This window comes from Trachinotus anak, unplaced genomic scaffold (genome assembly GCF_046630095.1).
Source record: "Trachinotus anak isolate AG129_WGS33_773 ecotype Australia unplaced genomic scaffold, CSIRO_AGI_Tana_v1 ptg000018l, whole genome shotgun sequence".
Lineage (NCBI taxonomy): Eukaryota > Metazoa > Chordata > Actinopteri > Carangiformes > Carangidae > Trachinotus > Trachinotus anak.
In genome coordinates, this window is record NW_027273869.1 from 6,729,299 (window position 1) to 6,752,537 (window position 23,239).

The 23,239-nt window shown below is 40.9% G+C and overlaps 4 protein-coding genes across 13 annotated transcripts in view; 2 read left to right on the forward strand and 2 right to left on the reverse strand.

The window, feature by feature from the left end:
• Window positions 1-125: 125 nt before the first annotated feature.
• On the forward strand, window positions 126-8,680 carry slc5a8 (solute carrier family 5 member 8). Its single transcript, XM_071501986.1, has 17 exons — window positions 126-1,245; window positions 1,969-2,088; window positions 2,775-2,840; window positions 2,952-3,003; window positions 3,125-3,192; window positions 3,346-3,384; window positions 3,687-3,802; window positions 4,768-4,908; window positions 5,148-5,277; window positions 5,574-5,662; window positions 5,968-6,077; window positions 6,171-6,238; window positions 6,422-6,508; window positions 6,800-7,017; window positions 7,390-7,493; window positions 7,615-7,703; window positions 7,800-8,680. Exons 1-17 carry the CDS (start codon window positions 1,012-1,014, stop codon window positions 7,917-7,919), a joined length of 1,851 nt encoding a protein of 616 aa, XP_071358087.1. The 5' UTR covers window positions 126-1,011; the 3' UTR covers window positions 7,920-8,680.
• A 1,179-nt stretch (window positions 8,681-9,859) lies between these two features.
• lyrm5a (LYR motif containing 5a) lies at window positions 9,860-11,170 on the reverse strand. Its single transcript, XM_071501989.1, has 3 exons — window positions 11,044-11,170; window positions 10,824-10,896; window positions 9,860-10,729 (listed from the first exon to the last, which is right to left on the reverse strand). Exons 2-3 carry the CDS (start codon window positions 10,866-10,868, stop codon window positions 10,517-10,519), a joined length of 258 nt encoding a protein of 85 aa, XP_071358090.1. The 5' UTR covers window positions 10,869-10,896; window positions 11,044-11,170; the 3' UTR covers window positions 9,860-10,516.
• Window positions 11,171-11,182: 12 nt separating this feature from the next.
• dnai7 (dynein axonemal intermediate chain 7) lies at window positions 11,183-17,452 on the forward strand. 2 transcript variants are annotated; one of them, XM_071501984.1, is made up of 17 exons: window positions 11,183-11,254; window positions 11,595-11,612; window positions 11,809-11,893; window positions 12,128-12,216; window positions 12,454-12,558; window positions 12,745-12,882; window positions 13,159-13,293; window positions 13,504-13,607; window positions 13,725-13,883; window positions 14,007-14,160; window positions 14,243-14,333; window positions 14,563-14,732; window positions 14,837-14,996; window positions 15,165-15,379; window positions 15,460-15,618; window positions 16,555-16,668; window positions 17,135-17,452. In XM_071501984.1, the coding sequence occupies exons 1-17, from the start codon at window positions 11,198-11,200 to the stop codon at window positions 17,408-17,410; spliced, it is 2,229 nt and encodes a 742-aa protein (XP_071358085.1). In that variant the 5' UTR covers window positions 11,183-11,197; the 3' UTR covers window positions 17,411-17,452. The 2 variants fall into 2 exon arrangements, with proteins under 2 accessions (XP_071358085.1, XP_071358086.1); XM_071501985.1 differs by having other exon boundaries at window positions 13,848-13,883.
• Window positions 17,453-17,517: 65 nt separating this feature from the next.
• lrmp (lymphoid-restricted membrane protein) overlaps window positions 17,518-23,239 on the reverse strand; it is a 32,753-nt gene continuing 27,031 nt past the window's right edge. For 5 of the 9 annotated variants that reach the window (XM_071501978.1, XM_071501979.1, XM_071501974.1 and 2 more), the window contains exons 33-39: window positions 23,164-23,207; window positions 22,987-23,055; window positions 22,304-22,362; window positions 21,917-22,015; window positions 20,620-20,748; window positions 18,918-19,072; window positions 17,518-18,603 (exon numbers count right to left, since the gene is read on the reverse strand). In XM_071501978.1, coding sequence (XP_071358079.1) covers window positions 18,461-18,603; window positions 18,918-19,072; window positions 20,620-20,748; window positions 21,917-22,015; window positions 22,304-22,362; window positions 22,987-23,055; window positions 23,164-23,207 — 698 coding nt within the window. In that variant the 3' untranslated portion in view covers window positions 17,518-18,460. Of the gene's footprint in view, window positions 18,604-18,917; window positions 19,073-19,645; window positions 19,673-20,619; window positions 20,749-21,916; window positions 22,016-22,303; window positions 22,363-22,986; window positions 23,056-23,163; window positions 23,208-23,239 lie in introns of all 9 variants that reach the window. The other 4 variants (XM_071501981.1, XM_071501980.1, XM_071501982.1 and 1 more) reach the window with 4 other exon arrangements.

Sequence of the window (23,239 nt, forward strand, 5' to 3'; positions counted from 1 at the left end):
TTTTACCTCATTTATTATAGTTATTACTTAGTAGTTCCTGTGTAAATCACTGACACACACGTCATCTTGAAGCGTACAACCGTTTTTAGTACAGTTTGGGGATTCTTTAGGGCACTGATGATGTAATGATTTAATTATGAATTAATTTTCATAGATAACCTGACTTACTTATCCCTTATAATTATCTTTTTAAAATGTATGAAAAGGAAACCCTTCATTATGAAACTCCACGTCCTTTGCTTGTTGTCTTTTATATCTGGATGGTAGCAAACCCAGTGGCACCACAGAAAACTCAGGAAAAAGTGCTCTTTGTCAAGGATGAGTTGACGATGTACAAAGTAATGGCTAATTATATGTTATCTATGTTCCAGAAATTGTAAGCAAACTCCAGAAAAATATTTGTTATCAATAAAGGAAAAGAGTTGTTTACATGTTTTTACATCTGTACTGACAAATGCCAAATATGTCCCAGGTCAATTTGACCAAGCAAATACCACTGAGCAGTTCAAAAGCGAATAAGTACACAAGGACTAAAATACCTCAGGTCAGGCAATGGGCTATTTGACGACAGCCCTGCTGGCAGCCCCTCAGCCATTTACCACGAAATGGCTTCTAAATCCACCAAAATCAAGTGCCACAGCCTCTCCAACCATTTCTCCTATTCACAAAATTGTGTGTTTGTGTGTGTTTGAAGAAGTGATGACAGCTTTTATCCTGTGGTTAGGTGAACAATCCATTCTGGCCTGTTGACTTCACAACATGTACCTGCCTGGAATGCTCTCTCTCTCCTCTCTCTCCCTCCTCACACACACACACACACACACACACACACACACACACATAAAAGGTTTCGGTCTGCTGTCCTGCTTTTGGCTGAGCGTTGACTGAGAAGGTGATGTGCCAGGACCTCCATTTATCCACAGAGGACTGTCTGTTTCTGAGACCACATGGGACAGTTTGAGTAACTTCCTGAACAGTTTTATTTCTAGTTTTGGTTTGACTTCTACCAAAATGTCAGGGGACTCTGTGGTTGCTGGCTCCTTTGTGGTAGCAGACTATGTGGTCTTTGCTCTCATGCTGGTGGTGTCTGCTGCTGTTGGGGTCTACTACGCCTGGACGGACAGGGGCCAGAGAAGCTCCAGGGACTTCCTAATGGGGGGCCGCAGACTGACGGCCCTGCCTGTCTCCTTGTCCCTGACTGCCAGCTTCATGTCAGCCATCACAGTGCTGTCGAATCCAGCCGAGGTAAGATTCCCGCGGGACGAATGCAAAAACCGTCTCCTGCGAAAAGTCATTTGGAGTCTGGTTCAGCCTGCAGGATTTTTTTTTTCTTTTTTTTTTTTTTTTGCTAACCGTATTTTCCATGACTTTTCAAGTAAATCAGAGACATAGTGATAGACACAATCAGACATGTATGGGACATAAACTTAACACTTAAACTTATGAGCTGTAAGCAGGGTAACTCATTGTGCCTGTGGAATTATAGAAGGACTTGGAACATGTCTAAATAATTAATTTCCGTAAAACATAATTGGAAATAGTACAAAGATAAAAATTTTAAAAATCCCCAAACTCAAATTTTACATTTTATTCTGTAGCTCTGAACTGAACTGTAAGGCAACTGGCTGATATCAAACACAAGACTGGTATCAGCCTGATGTTTCAGCAAACTGAAATCTGTTTTAACCAGATAATATCTTTACATAAAATCCCACAAGACATGCTCACTGAACACAGACAATGGGGGATTTCATTGCCTCTGTTTTTTTTTCTGGAGGGTGGTTGATAGATATATTTGAACTACTTTATGTGTCTTTTTTTTCCCTCGCTAGTCAAAAGTTCACATTGTAATCTAAATACCAATTTTCCCAGCTCGCCACTTTAGCATGTTCAAATGAATGATTTCTTTCAGTCTTCATTAGACAAATTCATATGAAACATTAGTAATTCATGTTATCCCTGGTCCAGGTGTACCGCTATGGAGCCAGTATTGGATTTTATGGTCTCTCCTATGTAATGACGATAGTGGTCACATCTGAGGTCTTTCTTCCAGTCTTTTACAGACTCGCTGTCACCAGCACATATGAGGTGAGTGTGCTTCGGTCTTCAGTTCATGTGCTAAGTCTTTTTACTGTTTTCATATTGTTTTGTGTCGTGTTATTGGTGTGGTTTTGCAGTGCAGTGGTTGTATTCTACTTTTACTCTTTTCATAAAGGCATGAAATATGTAAAATGTTTTGTTTACTTGTAAAAGAGTAGAGAAACTGACCCAGATATTTGACTGCTGCTGTCTTACTGCGCAAATAAAAGGTTGGTGTAAGAGTTGTTGAAAATGACACTGAAACACCAAAGAGCACGTCCAGGTAGGTAGATATGGCTCTGCGCCTGAAAGTATGTTGAAACCGAGTAAGGTAAAGGTGAGGTGAGATGTGTTTTGGAAGGACTGGTCAGGGCTGTCACTCTCCAACATAATTTCTTCTTTAAACAGAGAGATTGTTTGTTGGTTTGGTTCTATATCAGTAAAAGTGTGCTGTAAAGGGCATGGAGGGCTACTGTAGTTAAAACTACAGGCATGGTTTGTAAAATAGGCAGTGAGTTGGGGTCAGAAATTGTGAAGCAAGGTCAAGAGTCAGTTTGCGACAACAAATTGACTATTATAATTTTTTTAATTGAAAAATTGTCCTGGACTTAGTGACCTGACTTAAACTGACCACAGTTCTGATACAAACCTTTTACATTGTCTGTTATTTCTGTCTGTGTCACGTCTCGGCCAAGTATCTGGAGCTACGTTTCAACAGAACCACCCGTCTGCTGGGAACTGTGCTCTTCATTGTGCAGACAGTGAGTAAGAAGCCCATCAACACATAATTACAGAGCTGTGACCTTTGTGGGTTACACCACAAATCCAACACCTACCAAGGGTCATTTATGTTGGATTTCTCTTTGTCACAGATTCTCTACACTGGAATTGTCATTTATGCCCCAGCTCTAGCTTTAAACCAAGGTATGTTGATTTCAGTCCACAGCAATGAGGTTAACATCACAAACCTACATGAGGGCACTTACAGCTGCTTGGTTTTGCTCGGTTGAGTGACCACTGTCTGAAAGCCTCCATCTCTCTGCAGTAACTGGTATGGATCTGTGGGGTGCAGTCATCTCCACAGGTGTGGTGTGTACCTTTTACTGTACAATGGTACGTAACACAATCTGCTCTAATGAGTTCTGCTGTGCACATAAACAAATGAATTGACCTCACTGAGTGTTTCTCAAGAATTTTGTTTCCACGAATTCCTGGATTTTAATGTACAGTTGACACAACACCTGCCTCTGGTTTACATTGTTACAGGGTGGTTTGAAGGCGGTGGTGTGGACTGATGTCTTTCAGGTAGGCTTCTGGGTGAAAAAAACAACTTCACTAGAGCTTGTATGGTGTTACTGGTTCTACACAGTCCAAGTCAGCTTAACTGGATATGCCACATGTCATATGTGCTAGTGATAATACTGTAGATCAGTGTCATCTCTAGCCACCTTGGTACATATTAGCCAAATTTCATTCAAAACACCCACATTTTTGGCTCATGTTTTGGAATAATGCATTACACTTTATATGTTATCCATGTATAATAATTTAAGGTGAAATTAGAACCACTAAAGCAACCCTAAAATTATTTAAATTTTCCCCTCCAGCTTGGTGTCATGCTTGCAGGGTTCCTGTCTGTCATCATCAGGTCCGTGGTCTTACAAGGTGGAGTTTTCCCCATCATCTCAGATTCAGAACAAGGAGGGAGACTCAATTTTTGGGAGTGAGTATAATTAATTACATCTGTGAATGTACATTCAACAGTTTTGATCTTCTAAACCAGAGTACTTGCTTTCAGCCATGTGGAAACCACTGGGAAACAAACAAGCTGCCTGTGGAATGAAACATTCAAACCCTTCATGTTGTCTGTCTCTCTCCGTGGTGCTGAAACATTTGACCCCAAACAGAGTTACTAAATCAGAGGCTGGATCCTCTGAAGTCTGCACTGCTACATAAATTTTCATATTATAATCATAACAGGTCATGGGACTGTCCCATTTTATAGGTTCCTCCAAATCCATTCAATAAAGAAAGAATCTTTTTGTTTGAATTTGGAGGAGACTAAAAGGGTATTCTCAGTATTACCTGAACTGCCAGGTCAGTTGTTTGATGGAGTGCTCAGGTGATCTTCATCAACTTCTAAAGTCTGTAAATATAATGTAAAGTGTTAAATATTTATGTACATGTGGTCATTGATCTCTGGTAAATACAGTGAATTACTTAGACCAATGAAAAAGCTGTGTGTGATGTAATTAATAATAGAAATCAGACATAAACTCCATGGTTTGTTTTTGATAGCTGCTACATAAAAACAGTTACAGTATATACTATGGTACACTATTTCCCAGTGGTGCATTGTGTTGAAACTACATATGACAACTCTTCCTGTTCACTCATTATGTAACTTTTTCCAATTTACCCGCTCTGTTTACAGTTTGTGAGCGGTTTCCTGGTCCTAAACTTTGAAAATGTTTACTGTGCAAGTTCACAAGGTCTTCTTCAATGCACCTTTTGCTTAGGTCAAACCATTTTATTTGTTAAGGAGGACTTCAGATCCTTTGAACGCACACATCTTTGTTGTCCATCTGAGGAACTAGTCCCTGGTCTGGAGGACTGATGACCAATTTCTGGCAACAAACTTCAAGTTTTCACTTAAATTCAAACGGCCGTCTTTTTCTGTTTCACTAGCTTTGACACAAACCCTCTCAGGAGACACACTTTTTGGACCATAACCATTGGAGGGACATTTGTTTGGGCCAGTATCTACGGGATCAACCAGGCCCAGGTTCAGAGATACATCTCCTGCAAGAGCATCACTCATGCCAGACTGTGAGTCTTGTTTTACTCGTGGGTACAGTTACCAGGACACATGATGGGGTGTACCTATTCTGTGAGCTGTCAAAGGACACCTCCCACTAACCTGAGTCCTGCTGCATCTCACTTAAAGCAGCTGGAGAATTAGCACATTTATCATAAAACATAAAAACATTTTGTAATGCTTTTATATGTTTTTGTCCGAGTGCTTTGGCATTGGTTGGATGTCTATATGCGTTTCCTCTCTTATCCAGATCTCTGTACATCAACCTGTTAGGCCTGTGGTCCATCTTGCTATGCTCAGTTTTTGCAGGAATGTGCCTCTACTCCGTCTATAAGAATTGTGACCCATGGACAGCTGGCCTGGTTTCTGCCCCTGATCAGGTATGATGGAGAGAGGCATAGCAGAGCTGTTACTGCAATAACTGACTTAAGATCCGGTAACCTAGATTTTGTTGGACGTTTTCACAGATAATCAGCCAGACGTTCATTTTATATGTGAGATACCAAGATGGTCCAATGAAGATGAGAGGTTGATTTGTAAACCTAATCTTAAACAGCTCTGCAGCAAGTGTCCCAAAGCAGACTCTTTTTTTGACACAGTGGGCAGGTTTAGATGCATTGAGAAACTCCAATCCTCTTGATCATGTGTGTAATCCACTGTCACTCCTCTTCTGCAGCTGATGCCATATTTGGTGATGGACATCTTGGGAGACTATCCTGGCCTCCCTGGACTGTTTGTTGCAGCAGCATATAGTGGATCTCTAAGGTTAATACAGTACTTGACATTGAAGTTATTATACTCAACAGCTCCAATGCATCCACTGGAAATTTAAAAACTTGTGTGTTGGGGTTTTTTTGTTTTTTTTAGCAGATTGTGGTTAGGGTAAAACATATATCATAGGTTATATTAGGTCTGTATCATCTTTCATTTCTTCATCTAGAATTTCTTTGCTCAGCATTTCAGCTACTGTTCAGTGCTACAAAGTGGGACTGACAGGAAAAAAAATTGTAATTTTGCATGTGTATGTATCAAGTAAATTGTGTTTGACTTTTGTGTTATATCAACCCCAGCACAGTGTCTTCCAGTATCAATGCACTGGCTGCAGTGACAGTGGAGGACCTGATCAAACCGTACATTAACATGTCTGAGAAACACCTGTCCTGGATCTCTAAAGGACTGAGTGAGTGGACTGTCCCTGTGTTCAATATTTCAGTCTGTTGAATCCTAATACAGTTAGGTGGTAGTTAGGGATTGAAATCTCTGTTGTTTGCAGGTCTTGTATATGGGGCTTTGTGCATTGGAATGGCTGGACTGGCATCCCTCATGGGAGGGATCTTGCAGGTAGAGCGGATCTGTTTCATAGGGCTTCATAGTCTCTGGTTATACAAAGAAAAAAATACTGATGAATGTATATAATTGTTAATTATACAAAGTTTTTGTACGCTTTTGAATGAGACTCTGCCTGAGGTTTAAGATTTGTTATAGCAGCCCTGCATTTTAAGGGATATGTGTCTCTTCATTCAGGCAGCCATCAGTATATTTGGGATCATTGGGGGTCCTTTACTTGGCCTGTTCACACTGGGTATCACTTGTCCATTTGCCAATTCCAAAGTAAGTCTGTCCTCTTTTAACTAGACATTAATCCAGCATCATAAATTGATTTTACTCCTCAGATGTGCTGCATAATTTAAGGCTGTGATGTTTTCATTCAATTCATACTGGTGTAGATGAAGTTATTACCAATGTAGCCCATAAATGTATTATAAATTACAGGGTATCTTTCCAAATTCTATATAATAGCATTTGTCCACTTACCAACTCTTTAAAACTTCTGTATATGATTTATATGTGATTCTCTGAAAAGCACATTTTAACATTTTCAATGATTACAATGTTTTCTAGGGAGCTTTGTCAGGTCTTGTGTCAGGGTTGGTCGTGTCCCTGTGGGTGGGCATCGGAGCCCAGATATACCCTCCCCCGCCTGAGCTGACTCGACCTCTACCACTGACCACTGAGGGCTGTAACTTCACCACTACAGACGGCCTCAACTGGACCACCACAGCTCTGCCAACACAACTAAACTCCATCACCACAGCCCCAGTACACAACCTTGATAGCAGGTAAGTGTGCAACTAGCTGCAATTGATTATCAGTTTGTACCTTAGTGAATAGTACCTTATTTAGAGTCCCCTGTGGAGATAAGAGTAATGCCCGTCTGTAAGGTTACAAACTCGTAGCATAAGAACATTATGATATCAAGTTAGTAAGATGTTATATGTAAGTACTGAGTTTAAGGAACATACAAATAACTATGTTCCTGTAGGAAGACATTAGAAATCAACTAGTGACTTTTTGCTGGGGAGTCAAATTAAACACAAGGAGGACATAAGGGGGAATTTAAGGATGTTGATGCAACAGTTTTGTCTGTATGTGCAAGATTTCACTCCTTGGGCACTATTTTCTCAACATATACTATTGTTTACCTCCTCCAGGCCTGTGCTGGCAGATAACTGGTACTCTCTGTCCTACCTTTACTTCAGTCCCATTGGAACCATAATATCTATTGGTGTGGGGCTGATAGTCAGCCTGTTTACAGGTAAATGTCATATATATTTGTTTAATACATTTTCTGAATAAAGTACTTTTGGTTATGAAAATCAGAGTTTGTCACTGTTTTGTGATGTGTTGTTTAGACATGTTCTTAATGGACTTTTCAGGAGGCTGCTGGCTGAAGGCGGAATCAAGGCTTACATTAATGAAGGAAGACACAACTCTTTATTACCTAATCAAGTTTTTCAAAGACAGAGTAAGTACTGCAGCAGTGAACCAATATAAATGCTACTGCAAATGCTACAGACTAATAACAGCTGCCGACTCCTGCTTTGTGCTCTTCCCTCTCAAGGTTATGAGACGAACAGGAAAGCTTGACCTGACGAAGGACAGAGAGAAGAAATTTGGCAACACAAATGTTGCTTTCTGTGACACTGAGATGGACTTAACAAAAAGCAGCATTCCCACATGAAAGGAAACACATTTTATGCAGTTGTCACATTGTCTTAATATAAAGGAGGAATGATATTCATCATATAGCCAAATGCAAGAAATGTCAGGAAAAGGATTTAAATTACAGGAAAAAAATTTGTGAACCAGGATATCACTGCTTTTAAAATGTACATATACATGTTTATTTTTGCTCTCTATCATATTGTTATATTCATGACAATTAAATATGTATTTACAAATATACAGTGAAATATAAGACACAAATTACCACATTGTAATATATTATGGGCAGCTCAGAAATATGTTTTCCTCTAATGACTTAACATACACGTTCTGTGACCAGAACAATATCGCCTCTTGGCTTATTTAACTCATGTATCTGTCTGGTGAAATACGCACACAATCACATACAAACAGACACAGTCTACACTGTAGGAGATTGAAGGTTTCAAGGCTGTTTTACTGTTTGTCATTCTTGAGTGAGAAAACATTTTGTGGACAATTTGAAGTTTTGGTCCGACTTCCACCAAAATGTTAGGGGGCTCTCTGGTAGCTGTGGTGTTTGCTCCCATGCTGGTGGTGACTGCTGGAGTTGCGCTCTGCTATGCCTGTGTGAGCATGGACCAGATAAGCTTCAGAGACTCTCTATTATTGGTCTGACAGTTCTGCCTGTCTCCCTGTCCCTCACTGCCAACTACCTGTCAGCCTCTGTAGTGCTGGCCAACCCAGCTGAGGTGAACAGCAGACAGACCCTTCATGCAATAAAACATGTCTTCTTGATCCAGCCTGTTGAATGTTTTTTCTTTAAATAAGGAAATCCTCCATTGCTGTTTTTATTTGAACTGAAATGTTGGTTAAATTGATTTTTAACTATATTTTATACTTTAGGCAGCAAATTAAGATGATATCCAGTCAGATTTCCAGTTGCTGAGGTTATCAGCCAACTCAGAAGGATAAGCAATGGGGGATGAAGTATAATAAACATACAGAGTATCTAAAACAGAGGTAGACCGTGGTCCGGATCCGGACCCAGAAAGAGTTTAATTATGAACAAAAGGTCACTACAGAGAGTGAACCGGAAAAAATCTTTCCTTTGTTTCTCAACATAAAACCGTTTGTTTGCATTTAGCCTGAAGATCATCAACTGCAGTTTTACTGTGGAAGTCAGTAGAGATAGTAGAAATGCAATGCCTCCAACCTCCATCCCTCTGCTCGACGCTCTGCTTGGTGGTGTGAGGATTAGATGTAAGTGTGAAGCGCCCTCTTCTGGAGATATGGTAGGAGGCAGATCATTGCTTTGTTCCATCCTGGGAGAATACCAAGTCCAGCAGCTTCTGCCAGGTAGTCTAGACCCCTGAAAACTGAAGTCTCTGTGGAAGTGTATCTCAGCTGTGGACTGATGTGCTCCAGGTAAGCCCTCCGATGGAAAGGATGCCCATGTTGTAGTTGGAGTGGAGGTGCCAGCAGTAATACCTCTGTCACTGAGCAGAGGGCTGACTTCATTACTACAGACCACCTCAACTAGACCAGGAGGAAACACTGGTAACTGGATATATGATTGACTTGGAGTAAGAGACCAGGTAAGTATGAAATCAAAAGACATCTGTAGATGACATAATGACATTTACATGGAAGTACTGAAATTAAGATGCATCCTAGGATTATTGAATTATTAAATCAGCACAGTGATGCTATTATATCCTGGCTTCAATATTACACATGTATGCAATGAGAACCGTGTAAGTTGTTTTCGATATTTAATAAAAAAAAAACTGAAACAATATGGATTATACACTGGTCCAACTTTTTGTTGTGTCATTTTTACTTTTCTTGTGTTGAACACTTCTTAATGCAAAAATACAAATACATTTATTGTATATTGTAAAAGTTAAAATATTAAGGAAAAGTGCTGTGGTATTTTAATATTTATCATGACAGAGGACTCTTTTAAAACATCTGTACAGTTCCCCAAAATGTATTTTTTATTTCTATTTAATAGTGCAAAGATACACAGTCATGTACATTCTCTCTTCAAGAAATATGACCATGTATTTACAAATATATACATGTACACTGAAACATGTACAAAATACATTTCACAACATGATTCAGTCAGAAACTCCACCTCTACAGTTTATTACAGATCAGGTGGATGTCTTTATTATTAGCTATAACCTCTTGACAATAGCCATGATCCAAACACCTGTTTGAAATTATAATGAATTAACTAAGCTAATGAAATGTTGACTTAGAATGTAGACCAAGAAATCTGACAGTCGGCCAAACCGGGTCTAACAACTTTTCTGGATGAAAAACCTATGATATATAAATACATATAATATATGAGATTAAACACTGGCATTAAGGTGCAACTTGTGTATAAAACACACAAAGCACATTCTGTAACAGCTACATTTTTGACACTTTCTGGCACTTAGGGATCTTCCCTTTCCCTGATGAGGCAAGTGTAGTTCATATATAAATAAGGGCAACTGTTGAGAGTTTGCTTGAAAATAACAGACTGCTGGATGCCGTTGATACTTTGTACTGTGAATCACCGTTCCTGTTGCTTGTTTTCATTTCAGAAAGATAATCTGGATCTGTGTTTATGTGTAATTATTTTTCTGGTTCATAATACCTCTTCTTCATGGCTCGATATTTCCTGAGAAAATAGAGAGCCTCCAGTTCCTTGATGACAAAGTCGCCCCGGGCCACCAGCTTCTGGATCTTCTCAGGGTCTGTCACATCTTTATTCTTCATGAAGGCTGACTTCAGGCGCTCTCTGAAATACGCGGATCCCTGGGGGTACTCTCGGCCAAGGTACAGCAGCTTAGGGAGGACGACAACCACACTTATATACATTATCAGCGCAGGATACCGCCGACACTTCAGTGAAGCAAGCGTGTGTCACTAATTCACTTACATTTTTGTAAAGTCTGATAACCTCACCCCTTAAAGGGTTGGCCATGTCAAAAACGAGGAGGTCTCTCACGCTCCTGAAGCGAGAGGGAGATGACAGAAAGCGTTAACCAGAAGCCAGGCTAACAATAGAATTAGCTAGCTAGCTTGTTAGCGTTTACCACATCTACACCTCTCACAATCTCTACAAAAACAACAACATTAAATACTGTATTCATATTTACACGTGTTATTTTGCTGGGTAGGTTTACTCAAGCTTTTACTGAAGAGACGTCTCCTTTTCACTTTGTCCTTCCTTTGCCTACAGTGGACAGCTCAGTTGTACACCCTGTCGTAAGTCGTTTCGTGTGGTCGTAAATAAAAAACAGATCACCGCGCATGCGTACATGTTTCTATGGTTACCCAGACGCTAGAGTTTTTCTAAGCTTCAGTATGGTGAGTTTTTAACATTTTCTTTTCGAATAAATTGCCCATTTTTTTCATCTTAAAATCATTTTATTCTAATGGTACAAGCGACAGGGTTTAACTAAAGGTAACAGCTATATATATATATACATAAATACAAGGTAAGGCGAAAGATAAAGTAACTAGGATAATGAGTAAAGGGCTGCAGTTAGCTGTACTACTTAGCAAGCAAGTTAGCAGGAATAACCCTCTTTAAACTTCTACTTTAAACTTATTTTCATACTTTTCTTCGTACCCTGTGCCTTGAATTCATGTCTTAAAGCATGTTATTCTTTAACTCTCTCTCCATGTTTTCCCCTGTGAATGATAGCCGCCCAAGAAAGGAAAGGTATGAGCAAGAGGCAGTCAGCACATTCTCTGTTATACTTTGATCTATATAATGAAAACCGTTCTGTAGTCAAAGATGAGTATACAATCTTCCTTATCCGCGTCACTCAGTCAGTGTATACCCATCTTTTCCTTAGCAGTCCACCTATTTCCAAGTAAGTATGTATTGATCACTGAGCTTTTTTTCTGGTTTGAAGTCATCCAAAAAGGGGCCTAAACTGTCCAAGGCCCAGAAGGCAAAGCAGCAGCAAGAGGAGGAGGAGAGGAGGCTGCAAGAGGAAGGTAAATCCCTGTCAAACATCTGTCCCTAGTAATTTGAACTGGGGCAAAGTTATAAAATCTAGGTATGTGATGTAAGCACTTGCAATCATGCAGTTTACAGTGTGTAACATGAGATTCAGCAGCAAGCTGAGGAAAAGCAATCTGTTTATTAAACTGTTTTTGAGGTTTTAAAATAAAAGAAATAGGAATAAATGTTAAGGTGCTTTGTACATCCTAAATGCCTTTGCTTTACAGAGGAAGCTCGTCTACAGGCAGAGAGAGAGGAACAGGAGAGGTTGGAAAGAGAGAGAAAAGAGAAGGAGCTGGAAAGACTAGAATTAAAGGTAAGATGTCCCTGTGGAATATAATACCATGTCTGTCATGTTCAGTGACTTTGATATACACCAATATGGAGTGTGGCTTCCCGATTCTTTTTTCTTTTAAGGAAAAATTCAGTTTCAAACAAACACTGTTTGTTGAAGATATGTCCTGTAACTTTAAGGAAACACACCTTAGACACCACTGTTGTCTTGGGTCAGTATACTTTTGCTACAGTGTTCAAGTATGTCTTTTGCCAACAGGATGGAGAGCGCAGAGAGGATGAGCTTAATGAACTGCGCCATCTGCTGGAGGAGAATCATACTGCAGTAACCAAATGGAAAACCGAAACAGTCGAGAAAGCCAGGGTGTGTTTTCCTGTCTGAGTTAATTAGAGAGAGAGATATTTCAAAAAGAAAATTAGGATGTCTGACACATGTATTGTTACCAGTCATCAATTAAATAAATCAATCAATCAAAACAGTGCAATCCATATAACATCTTAACAGATTTCTTGTGGCTGATAATAACATACAGTATATTTTTGTGTGCAGTGGGAGCGGTACATGCATTCTGATGGTACCCCTGACCCAGCAGTGCAGCAGGATATTAACACATATATCAGCTTATGGAGAGATGACCCAGAGGTCAACATCACAACTGTACTCAAGCAATGTAACCTCGCTCTACAGGTTTGTTTTTTATGTGTAGATGTGGATGTGTCTTTGTGTCTATTACTTGATGAGTCCGTGGACAGGAAATAGAAAGGTAGACACTTTTAGACACATTTACAGTTATTTCTTATACTGAAAACAGGGCCCTTTGAGAAAATGCCAATGTATTCCTTCCATATAGAGTATAATTAAAACTAGAGTATCGGGAGTCAAGCTGAGTCCTAGAAATGTATTATTTGCAAATGCATTCTAGTGTTACAAAATCTGGGAAAAAGTAAATTTTGTCCCTTATAGCTGGTTGAGGAGCTGGAGGGTCTGCTCAGAGATGTTACAGATCCACAAGAGGGCCAGAAGTACCAGGAGGCGCTCATAAATTTGCAGGAGCTGATCCACTCTAAACACCACCTCACTACTGAGGAAATTCTTAAGGTAAAAATGTATAATTGCCAATGTGCTCACACTGTGAAGTACTTTGTGACTCAAGTATAAGGAAGTGGTTTGTAAACATTGGTGATTTATCATTACGTCTGTGGGTTGCCTGTTTTGCAAGATATGAGGCAATATTGGAAACGCTGTGTATGATGGCTTTTTAGAACCACTTGTGTTGTTTACGTTGTTTGCATGTCTCCCTGGTAACAGAGGGCCAGTGAAAGCATTGACACTGAAACAGGCAACATGCAGACTGTGGTGAAAGATGACAACATTACACTGTGTCTGTGGGCCAACCTCAAGAAAGATCCAAGGTCTGTGTGTGGCAGAAAATGCTACCAATATTTTGTATGGGTTATATGTGACAATAAAAGAAAAGTCTGCAGCTGGAACATCTGGTACTTCTCTCTGTTTCTAACTGGTCCATCCAGGTTTAAAGGATTAAACTTTGAAGAGGTCAGCCTAGGCTTTCAGCTTCCAAAGCAGTTGGCTGTGAGTGATGTTGCTGTACGGATTCTCCACACACACTATGACCACCTCTCCTTGCTTGCTAGGATGGCTCACCTGAAAATTCGCACACCTAGCCGCAGGTCTGATATTACTGCCAATACTACTATTACTACCATTTCTTTTGCAGTAATAATAATGCCAGAAATACTAATGTTGGTCTCTTTGCTTTGTGTTCTCGTCTTTCATCATCTGTTCTGCTCCAGATCTCTCGCAGGTGGCGACGAGGTTCCGGCAGACATAGCTCCACCTGAGCAGGGGGAGACAAAAGAAGACGGGGAGGTGAAGGATGGCAACGAGATGCCACAGCAAAGAGTGGATGAGGAGGTGCAATCCATCCATGGGTTGGAAGGGAGGAAGGTAAAACAAGAGATAGAATGACGGGGCTGGGTTCCTACATTCAATGTGGTGTTTTCATTCTTATTGTGTATGTGTCTCACAGAGTGCAGCCAGTCTACAGTCGAGGAAGAACAGCCTCCAGCCTGCAGAAGGCCAAGGGAGTCAGATAGAGACACAGATAGAGACACTCTGTGGTAACATGCCCAAACTAACACTTCCTGACGCTCCAAATGTAAACACAAAGATAGCCACACCACACAGGATTCAAACCTGCTGTCACTCAAATTGGTTGACAGGGTTTAGTTACTAATGTTGTTTAATCTTGATTAAGGGTTGTTTACATCAATGATTTTTGTAAATTTAGGATTAAATGAAGTTTAGAAAGACAAAAATTCTTACTCTTTTTGGATGACTCTCTCCCAGCTGAGGGGGACTTAACGTCTCCCTCAGTGCAGCTCTCAATGATGGACAGTGGTGAGCATGTCCAGGTGGTGGACTTGATGCAGTATATACCTCTGGGTGGGGTCTTCTTTTATGATGTGTTCTGCCTCCCACCACAAGCGCACCAGGTCAATGGCTGGGAAATTAGACAGGTAAATAGAAAAGAGTTTCAGTACCTGCTTTCACCAGGCTCTGCTGCTTACCCCTAAAGTTGACCCCACATTTCTATTTTTCTCTCATACCACATCCTTCTTAGGTGTTGGACACAGGGCTGCAAGTGTTTCCCTACCCCACAGAGAGGTTCAACTTGGATGACAAGGAGGCCATCACCTGCCCCCCTGTTGGAGTGTCTTTGAAACTGCCTGACTCTGTTGTCTTCTTGGAAACTCCCCAAGTAGCTCGCTGGGATGCTACATGTAAGACAGACAGGAACACACACACAGCATAATACTCAAACATCAAACCCAGAAAAGCAACAAAAATAGTAAAAATGAATTGTAGATGAAATTGTAAATGGCACATCAGGTGCCTGAAAGTCACCAAATAGTCGTAGACATGACAGTGACAGTTGGTCTCTCATCTAGGTAAGCAGTGGAGAATGGACGGTATCACTGATGTGTCTTACGAGGAGGAGGAGGCCATGATCTCCTTCAAGATGGACTCTTTCCAAGCCTTTGTGCTGATGCAGGAAACTTACGCCAACCTTCCCTTCCAGAGCTGGGAACTCAGGCCACTGGGCCAAGACTCTGCTGTTTTCACTGTCAACGGAGCACTCTTTGATCTCAGTATCATGATCCAGGTAGGAGACAGGACACTACTGTACACACATCAAGGCTTCTCCTAATTTAAGAATAAAGTTTGTTTCATTTTTAATGACAGGGTGACCAGTGTATGCTGCAGTCAGAGCAGGAGAAAGGCCTCTCTCAACTCCTAGGAAAGTGGATGAGCAGCCCGGCCCTACAGAGAGCCATGCTCAACGTGGGGATCAACGTCTTTGTGAATGAGTACACAGAGAAATATGTCAGCACCTGTGGCAAGGTCTGCATCTGCTACCTGCTGGCTTTTAGAATAAAAAAAAACAAAACAAGATACTAGACTTGAGCCCGGTTTGACTTTATTTTGTTACGTCTGTGTTAAATGGACAAACCAGTGTTTGCGGCATGTATGCATATATCAGTGACAGGAAGTGGGAAATGACATGTGAGATGCCATTTATGCTTCCAACTTACATAACATAACATTTTGAGCAGTTATTTTAATGGCTGGGTTCAAAGAGAGAAGACTAAGCATCTACAGCTATGCTAGCTCTGTGGGGCTGTTCTCAGGCACAGTACTGCTTTAAACTAAATGCTAACATGAGCATGCTAACATCTTCACAATGATGACCCAAGATGTTGAATTTTAGCGAGCACGTTTACCATATTCACCATCTCAGTTAAGTATGATAACATGCTAACATACACTAATTAGCACAAAACAAAGTAAAGCTGGGGCTGATGGGAATGTCATTAGTTTTGCATGTACTTGGTGACAAACCAAAGGATTGTCTTGGCCTGAAGAAAGAATCCAACAATTCAGATTCATATAAATGTATTAACATGTCTGGGTCACTTTATTTAAATTAAACATAGAAAAGGTGACATAGGAACATAAAAACATGCTTCGCTGAAGCTTAAACCACTCAGCAGTTTGAAGCAGTTAGAACTAATGCTACCAGGAAGAGCCACACCATTAAAATACAACTCAAAAAAACCTACACACCATTAGAGCTGCAGCAATGACTTGATTAATCAGTTAGATGATAAAAGTAATTAGATGCAGCCCTACACTGTAAGGGAGCATTCTACAGAATGAGGAACTTACTTATTTTTTGGTTTATCTTTGCTTCTAAAACTTGTTCAGATGTGAGTACGTGAGTAGTGACAAGATCTTCCTTGCTTATAAAATGTGCTGAGTGGTTTCTCTCCTCTTCAGGACCCACTTACAGAACATGCTGCCTACGAACAGATGGCCCTCTTCGCCTCTGCCTGCGCTTTCTCATGGAGCAAATGGAATGCCAAATGTGGAGCTGAGCATCTGGTCATGCAGGTATTCTTGCTCACGCATAGATGCGGGTGTTGGACAGAGGAGGGAGTACACAGTCCATGTATGGAGACAAAAGCCACATGCAAAGAACCATCCCAACCACTTCCACACTGGCACTGTGACTAACAATTAGGTGTTGACAATGCAGCGACAACGACTGCGACACGGTTGGGAGTTTACTTTGCCAGCTTGGTGCTGGCAAAGTAAACACAAACAGATTTGACATTGACACAGTTAGAGACAAAGCAGGGCAGATATAAAAAAATCTTTTCAGAATGAGGAAGAAGGAAGTTGTTAAGTGCCACAGAGAATAAAAGTGCTGTGTAGCAGGGAGCACCTGTTTCTCAGTAGGAGACAGTGAAGTTACAGGCAGTGGTTAAGTGGACAGACACAAAATGAAAATGCCAAATTCACTTTCTCTAATTTAGCCTTTTTGCTGTTTATATTGTTCTTCCCTTTTCTCTGCCAGGTGTGTGAGCACCATGTCCCTGCCCCTGTGCCTAAGGACTCATGGAGTCTCTACCTGCTTGGTGCTCAGAGGAGTCAGAAGCTGGAAATTACAGAGAGGAGTGAAGCTTTCTCTCCAGACCATTATCCTGGCAGTGAGTTTCACTCCACCTTCATCCACATGCTCCAGGACAACATGAGCACTGATGGCATAGCTAGGACTAGAGAATCCAATTACCTGTTTATCGATACAGTACAGAGTCTGCTCTGTGCCACCAGACCTCTGATGTATTCTTAAACCTATGTGAACTTCACTTGGTTGCATTTTTGATAATTAACCAATTAAATATATTTTAAACACCTGAATTTAAAATGTACGTTTGGATGCACATAAGAACACACGTCTTCTATTGTAGAATTGGCTACTTTATTTGTGCAAAGTTTCACACATCTTCTTTGGAACATACAAAAGTGTATGAAGTTGAAAACGGTGACCACCACAGCAAGAACACAGAGGAGAATTAAAAAAAAAAAAAAAAACCTTTGGTGTTAGGACTGTAACAATGTAGAATTATAACTTAACAAAAATAAACATATTCACATTTCCCCACTCAAAACTAACAAACTCATAAATATAGTTTTCAAAAACACTTTAAAAAAACACTTTAAATCAAAGTTTTATTACCAGTGTTTATAGACTTAAAAGAAATGAAAGGAATGAAAAATTCCATTTAAAAGGCTGGCAGTCCCCTGTATCCTCAAGTGCATGAAATGTGTTTAAAAAGCCATGTGGCAATCTGAGTCATCGTCCATGATGTTTGTCAATGGAAAACTGCACTGTGGCCCACCATGACTTGGTGGATCAGTGCTATCATTCTGATCAAGCTGTGACATGATTGTTCAGCGTTGTGTCAGCTATGATGACTGATGAAGCCTGATTTGACATATTGTGTTGGGTCCAGGTAGACTGTTGCCAGCAGCACTGATAGTAAAACTGCATCATAATGTGTTAAAAGAGTTTGAGCAGCCAACTGTGAAGAACATTGGTTGCCACCACCTGTAACTGCTTCTTCTCTTAAAACACAGACACACACATTCACACACACAGACTAACTAATTTAGCAAACGTGATGTGATGTATAAATCCTCCGTAGGGTTAACTATCCCCTGAGGACTGGCCAGTGCTGTCAAAGAGTCTTATTTTAGAAATCTTCAGGCACCAATAAACATCCAAATGGCCTCCACCCAGGAGTGGTGCACTGTCCTGTCTTCATCACCACCCCAGTGCACAGACAATCTCTGCAGAAGGCTAATGGGTGATAACACCATCCACCCCATGTCTCAGGGGCTAGACAGGTGGCTGCCCGTTGTGCCGGAGCCCTGCGTAGGGCCACAGCAGTTGCTGGATGGTCATCCAGGAGTCCCCTGTCCCCACGGGGGCAGCATCCACTGCTGGCTGCATCACCAGGCTGGCCAGCAGTGCCAGGAGACCTGCAGAGGGTGACAAAGAACTGGATATTACCATCCCATGTGCTGACTTATGCAGGAACTTGGCTTAGATGTTGATAGAGTCGGAGCAGGCGTGTCATTTTTCATAACAGAACGAAACATTTCAGAAACAGAAAAAAAGACATGTGATTTTATTTACCAAAACAAAAACAAAACTCAAACTCGTGTACTGTAAACAATACATATGCATATACATAATTTGGAATTATCTATATAAAACAAAAAAAAACAAACAAAAAAAAAAAAAACACACACACAAAATCTTAAAAATACTACTACTGACAAACTGACAGTACCTGCCAGCAACACCACCATAGCCAACCAAAGCCAGAGCCCCCTGCCGCCTCTGGCTACAGCTGCTGCTGCAGCTGCCCGGGAAGAGGTCAGGCTATGGGACAGAGACTGGGCCACCCCTGGGTCTGTAGACGTAGGGCTGGAGGAAGGGCTCGGACTGGAGGAGGGCAAGGGAAGAGAATGAAATGTTACCACATGATGGATCGAAAATTTGACATGGGAGTTGGATGGACACTGAGAGAAAATATCAGATAAAGCAAGAGTGTTATAAGTTACCAAAAATGATACACTAGGACGGGAGTATGCACCACCATTTATGGTAACTTATGCAGTGAATAGCAGAGAGGGAATTAGCTACGGCTTGGTGCAGTCTAATGCTTTAATGAAGCACATTTTACCACCTTTTTCAAACTTTGTGAAAGATGCAAAACCATTCACATCATCAGTATAATGAAAAGCTGTCAGTGGTTAATGGCTGTTGGCATGGAGGTGGATTTGAGCAACGACAGGCAAAGACAGCAGACAATTTTGGCCTGGAATATGTCAACAGAAGGAGTGCTGCTTCAAAACACTTTACAGTCATTATGAGAGTCAGTGTAATGTTGTAAGTGTTCTCTGATTGGCACTCCTACCTGATACATACAGCCCTTTTGCATGCATTTATTGTTTTTTTGCACAGAGATAGAATTCACAAGCTTCCCACTTTGAATTCTCCTCCCTACACACTTACAGCATAACAAACAGTTCATCCTGACTCCTGAGCGATGTGGAGGGAGGAAAAGAGGAAAGGAAAGTTCAAAACAACATATGATCTGCTTGCACAAAATACTCAGTTGCCCCAAATAGTAATTAAAAAAAAAAAAAGTCCAAGTGTAGCAGTTTGCGTTTAAAATTGTGAAAGTGGCTGAAAATGTTAGAAAATGACAGAGGACTGAGCCTGGTATTATTTTTACCGGGCTTTGCACACAGTGCAGAACTTGAGATCCATGCATGAAATCACAAAGCTTCCTTTACATTTTGGCAGGTTGACATACACTGATCTCAAGTCAGTTCAGGAAAAGGTTCATTTCTGGCCCTTACAGTAAAAAATGCTTTGTAAACATGATGAAAAGCTGCTGAGCCCATGGAGCAAAGAAGAAGCTAGTCCAGCACAGACCCATGTCATGAAAGAGTTTCATCACTTAGGAGGTTCCAAATGCTCACCCAACTTAAAAAACACATAAAAGGTATGATTTGCTGCTTGCTGTTCCAAGTTAATTTAGAAGAATAATTCAGCCCATATGTAGCTCATGAAATTTTTGACACTTGCTGGTGTCTCAGAAATTCTGTGAAGCACTGAATGTCAAGTCTCCACCATACACAACATTAATTTAGTTACGATAAACTGTTGAGATACTGAGCAGTTAGCATTGTGATAGCCACCATGGCTGAAAAGACCTACAGAAAATTCAAATCTGTCACTGATATCAAGATATCACAGATGTGTGATCCTTGTAGTGCAGTGTTAAAACACCACAGAAATGATAATGATGGTTAACATCAAAAAGTGAGATAAAATCACAAAATATGTAATACCAGCTTGCAGCTACTGGAACCTCAGTACAGCTAAATGGTGAACTCTCCCACTATGCAGCTGGCCTCTTAGCTTTGTTGACAGAAAGTGGTGCTGCAGTAGGCTAGTAGTGGCTATTTGGTTGGACTAACGTCTTCAGGGGCAGAATGAGGGAGGTGAGTTTGTTGCCCAGCTCACTGAGGCTGGACCTCCTCCTCCCTGCCACCGGCTCCTCCTTGTGCTCGTCCTCTGACTGGCAGTCGGTGTTGTCGCAGGCCGTCCTGTGTGGGCACGCGTGGGTCAGGCATTCACAAACACACTGTTCAGTTGCACAGTCAAATACAAGCATGGCCACATGACCAAACCCACTTAGTATGTGCACATGCCATGCACAAATGTACATTTCATGCATACGCAGACAACACAAGCAGGCAGATGCAGACACCCTGAAAGATTCACTGATTTTCATTCACCTGCTGTACACAGATTTGTCGAGAGATCCCTGATAAAAATCATGTTTGAAATCATCTTCTACAATATAACCAAGCATGCCCAGCAATATAAATAACTAGCAGGAAGAGGTACTGCAGTAGGCTAGTAGTGGCTTTTTGGTTGGACTAACATCTTATGCGCCCACCTCACTGAGCCTGGACCTCCTCCTCTCTACCATCGGCTCCTCCTCCTGCCAGTGGCAGAGAGGAGCAGGTTTAACCTTTCAGATATTTGGAGAACATTAGTGACTGATTCATATCATCTAAGCTTCAGTTTTGGCTTAGCTTAAATAAATTTACTCTACTTTCATTGTCCAAACATATGAAAGCGTATGGTGCCATAAAAAGTCCACAATGTCTCTGACTTTACGTTTCACACAGACGCAAAGGAAAAGTGTGCTAGATAAAAAGTCACAAAAGGATGTAAGCTTCTGATAAACACGTCCCCATGCTAGGATGGACCAGATGCATTAAAGATGGCTGCTGTGTGGTTTGATGTCATCACTGCTGTCCTGAGTTTGTTCAACTAAACATCACCCTTTACTTTACATCATTACTGCTAATTTCAACACACTCATTTAGCATAATAAGAGATATGAGAGCTTCTTTTAATTTTTGTAGTTTTGGTCTTTGTTTCAGCTTAAATTTGTTTTCATATAAGTGTTTCATTATATTACGCTGTTAGCATATATCATCTCACTCTGAGGAAGAAATAAAAAATCCATTCATCTCTTTTTAGCAGAGCCTCTTTTAGTTTCAAGCATAAATGATTCCACATAACATCCACTGCAAAGTTATCTGGTGAAATGAAAACTTGACGAGAGCCCTAAAACCTCCCAGTATTCTCCACCATCAGACATTCACACCAGAAAGCTGCCATCTTTATGCATCTGTGTCCACTGTGAAAGAGTTTGTGTATCGCAGCCAGCGTGGTATCCTTCTCCTTGGCATTTCTTACCCCTTCATCATGAGAGAGGGCTCTTCAGTGTCAACCCAGGCCGCAGAGCTAACAAAGCGTTTTAGTGGGGGGCGTGCCGTGCTCTTCCCTGCCACAGTCCTGGAAACCACCATTATCACATCGGGGCATAACAACAACAACAACAACCCTCATGTCATGGTACAGCAACTCTGCGACTTGAATCAGACAACCACAGCCAACAGCTTCACACACACCAGAAACAATGCAGGTGTGTTTAAAAGTAAAAGTAATTTCAACAGTCCTCGTGATTTCATTGTTCCTGCGCTCCCTTCACAGACTATAACTTCTTTAAGTTTAACTACTTGACATATTGTGATGTAATAGCAAAATTAACATACGCACATCAATGCACATATAAATACCTACCACGGGGATCGCCTGGTCAGTCTCTCTGTTTCTGCCTCTGAGCCGTCTTGTGTTTTGGGCTGTGTTGGGAAATCAGACAGTTTGAGTCACGATCATGTAAACAAAAATGCACCTTTGCACAACTTGCAGCAACTGCAAACATTTTTGACTGTCATGCTTAAATCTGACTAAAATCTCTACTTGTCTGGATGCATAACTCTCAAGTATAGATGTGACACCACTTAAACCTGCCCTACAGTTTACATATGAAGACTCACTGGTTTGCGACTTCAAATTTCAAATTCTGTGCTGCATGTAACTTAGTGCTGAAAGTAGCCTTAAGAAAACAGAAATTGTATCAGCCTGTGACAAAAACACTGCATTCTACACAGTTTGAGAGAAAATATCTAATTATAAAAAGGAACAATTCTAAAGATATGAAATTTTTAAGTTTCCATCACTTTTTGGAGCAACTAGCAGGTAGAATGCAACTTTACTATACACTGTAGTGAATCATGATTAGATTAATCACTGCATTCAATTTTTATTGAAACCTTCACAGGGCTTTGGAAATTTTAGGTAAAGTGAAAAAAAGAAGAAAAAGCTTTCTGTCAGTAAGATATGGGAAACCTCAGCACTGGATCAGTAAGGTGGATGCAATGTGATGAGGTTAATAAGTGATGTGATGTCAGCGTCATCCTCACCATATCAAAGTGCATGTTGCCTGCACCAGAGCGGGGGATCGCTGCTATGCTGACCCGCCGGGCTGACGACTGTGAGGGGATCCATGGGAGGAGGGGAAAAAAAACACCACACTTCATCAATGCACATGAGCATAATTACCACATAAAGTCACCATAAATGCTAGTAATGGAGCTCACCTTGTAGTACTGCGACGATGACTGCTTCTTGCCGCGGAAGTCATCTGGAAAGAGGAACACAATGTTTACTTCGTAT

Coding starts and splice junctions, on each gene's coding strand:
- slc5a8 (XM_071501986.1), top strand. CDS start 1,012: ATGTCAGGGGACTCTGTGGTTGCTGGCTCCTTTGTGGTAGCAGACTAT. Junction 5,278..5,573: donor TGGTTTCTGCCCCTGATCAG/GTATGATGGAGA, acceptor CCTCTTCTGCAG/CTGATGCCATATTTGGTGAT. Junction 6,239..6,421: donor TCATGGGAGGGATCTTGCAG/GTAGAGCGGATC, acceptor CTCTTCATTCAG/GCAGCCATCAGTATATTTGG.
- lyrm5a (XM_071501989.1), bottom strand. CDS start 10,868: ATGGCCAACCCTTTAAGGGGTGAGGTTATCAGACTTTACAAAAAT. Junction 10,730..10,823: donor TTATCAGACTTTACAAAAAT/GTAAGTGAATTA, acceptor GTCCTCCCTAAG/CTGCTGTACCTTGGCCGAGA.
- dnai7 (XM_071501984.1), top strand. CDS start 11,198: ATGCGTACATGTTTCTATGGTTACCCAGACGCTAGAGTTTTTCTAAGC. Junction 12,883..13,158: donor AATGTAACCTCGCTCTACAG/GTTTGTTTTTTA, acceptor TGTCCCTTATAG/CTGGTTGAGGAGCTGGAGGG. Junction 13,884..14,006: donor ATTCGCACACCTAGCCGCAG/GTCTGATATTAC, acceptor GTTCTGCTCCAG/ATCTCTCGCAGGTGGCGACG.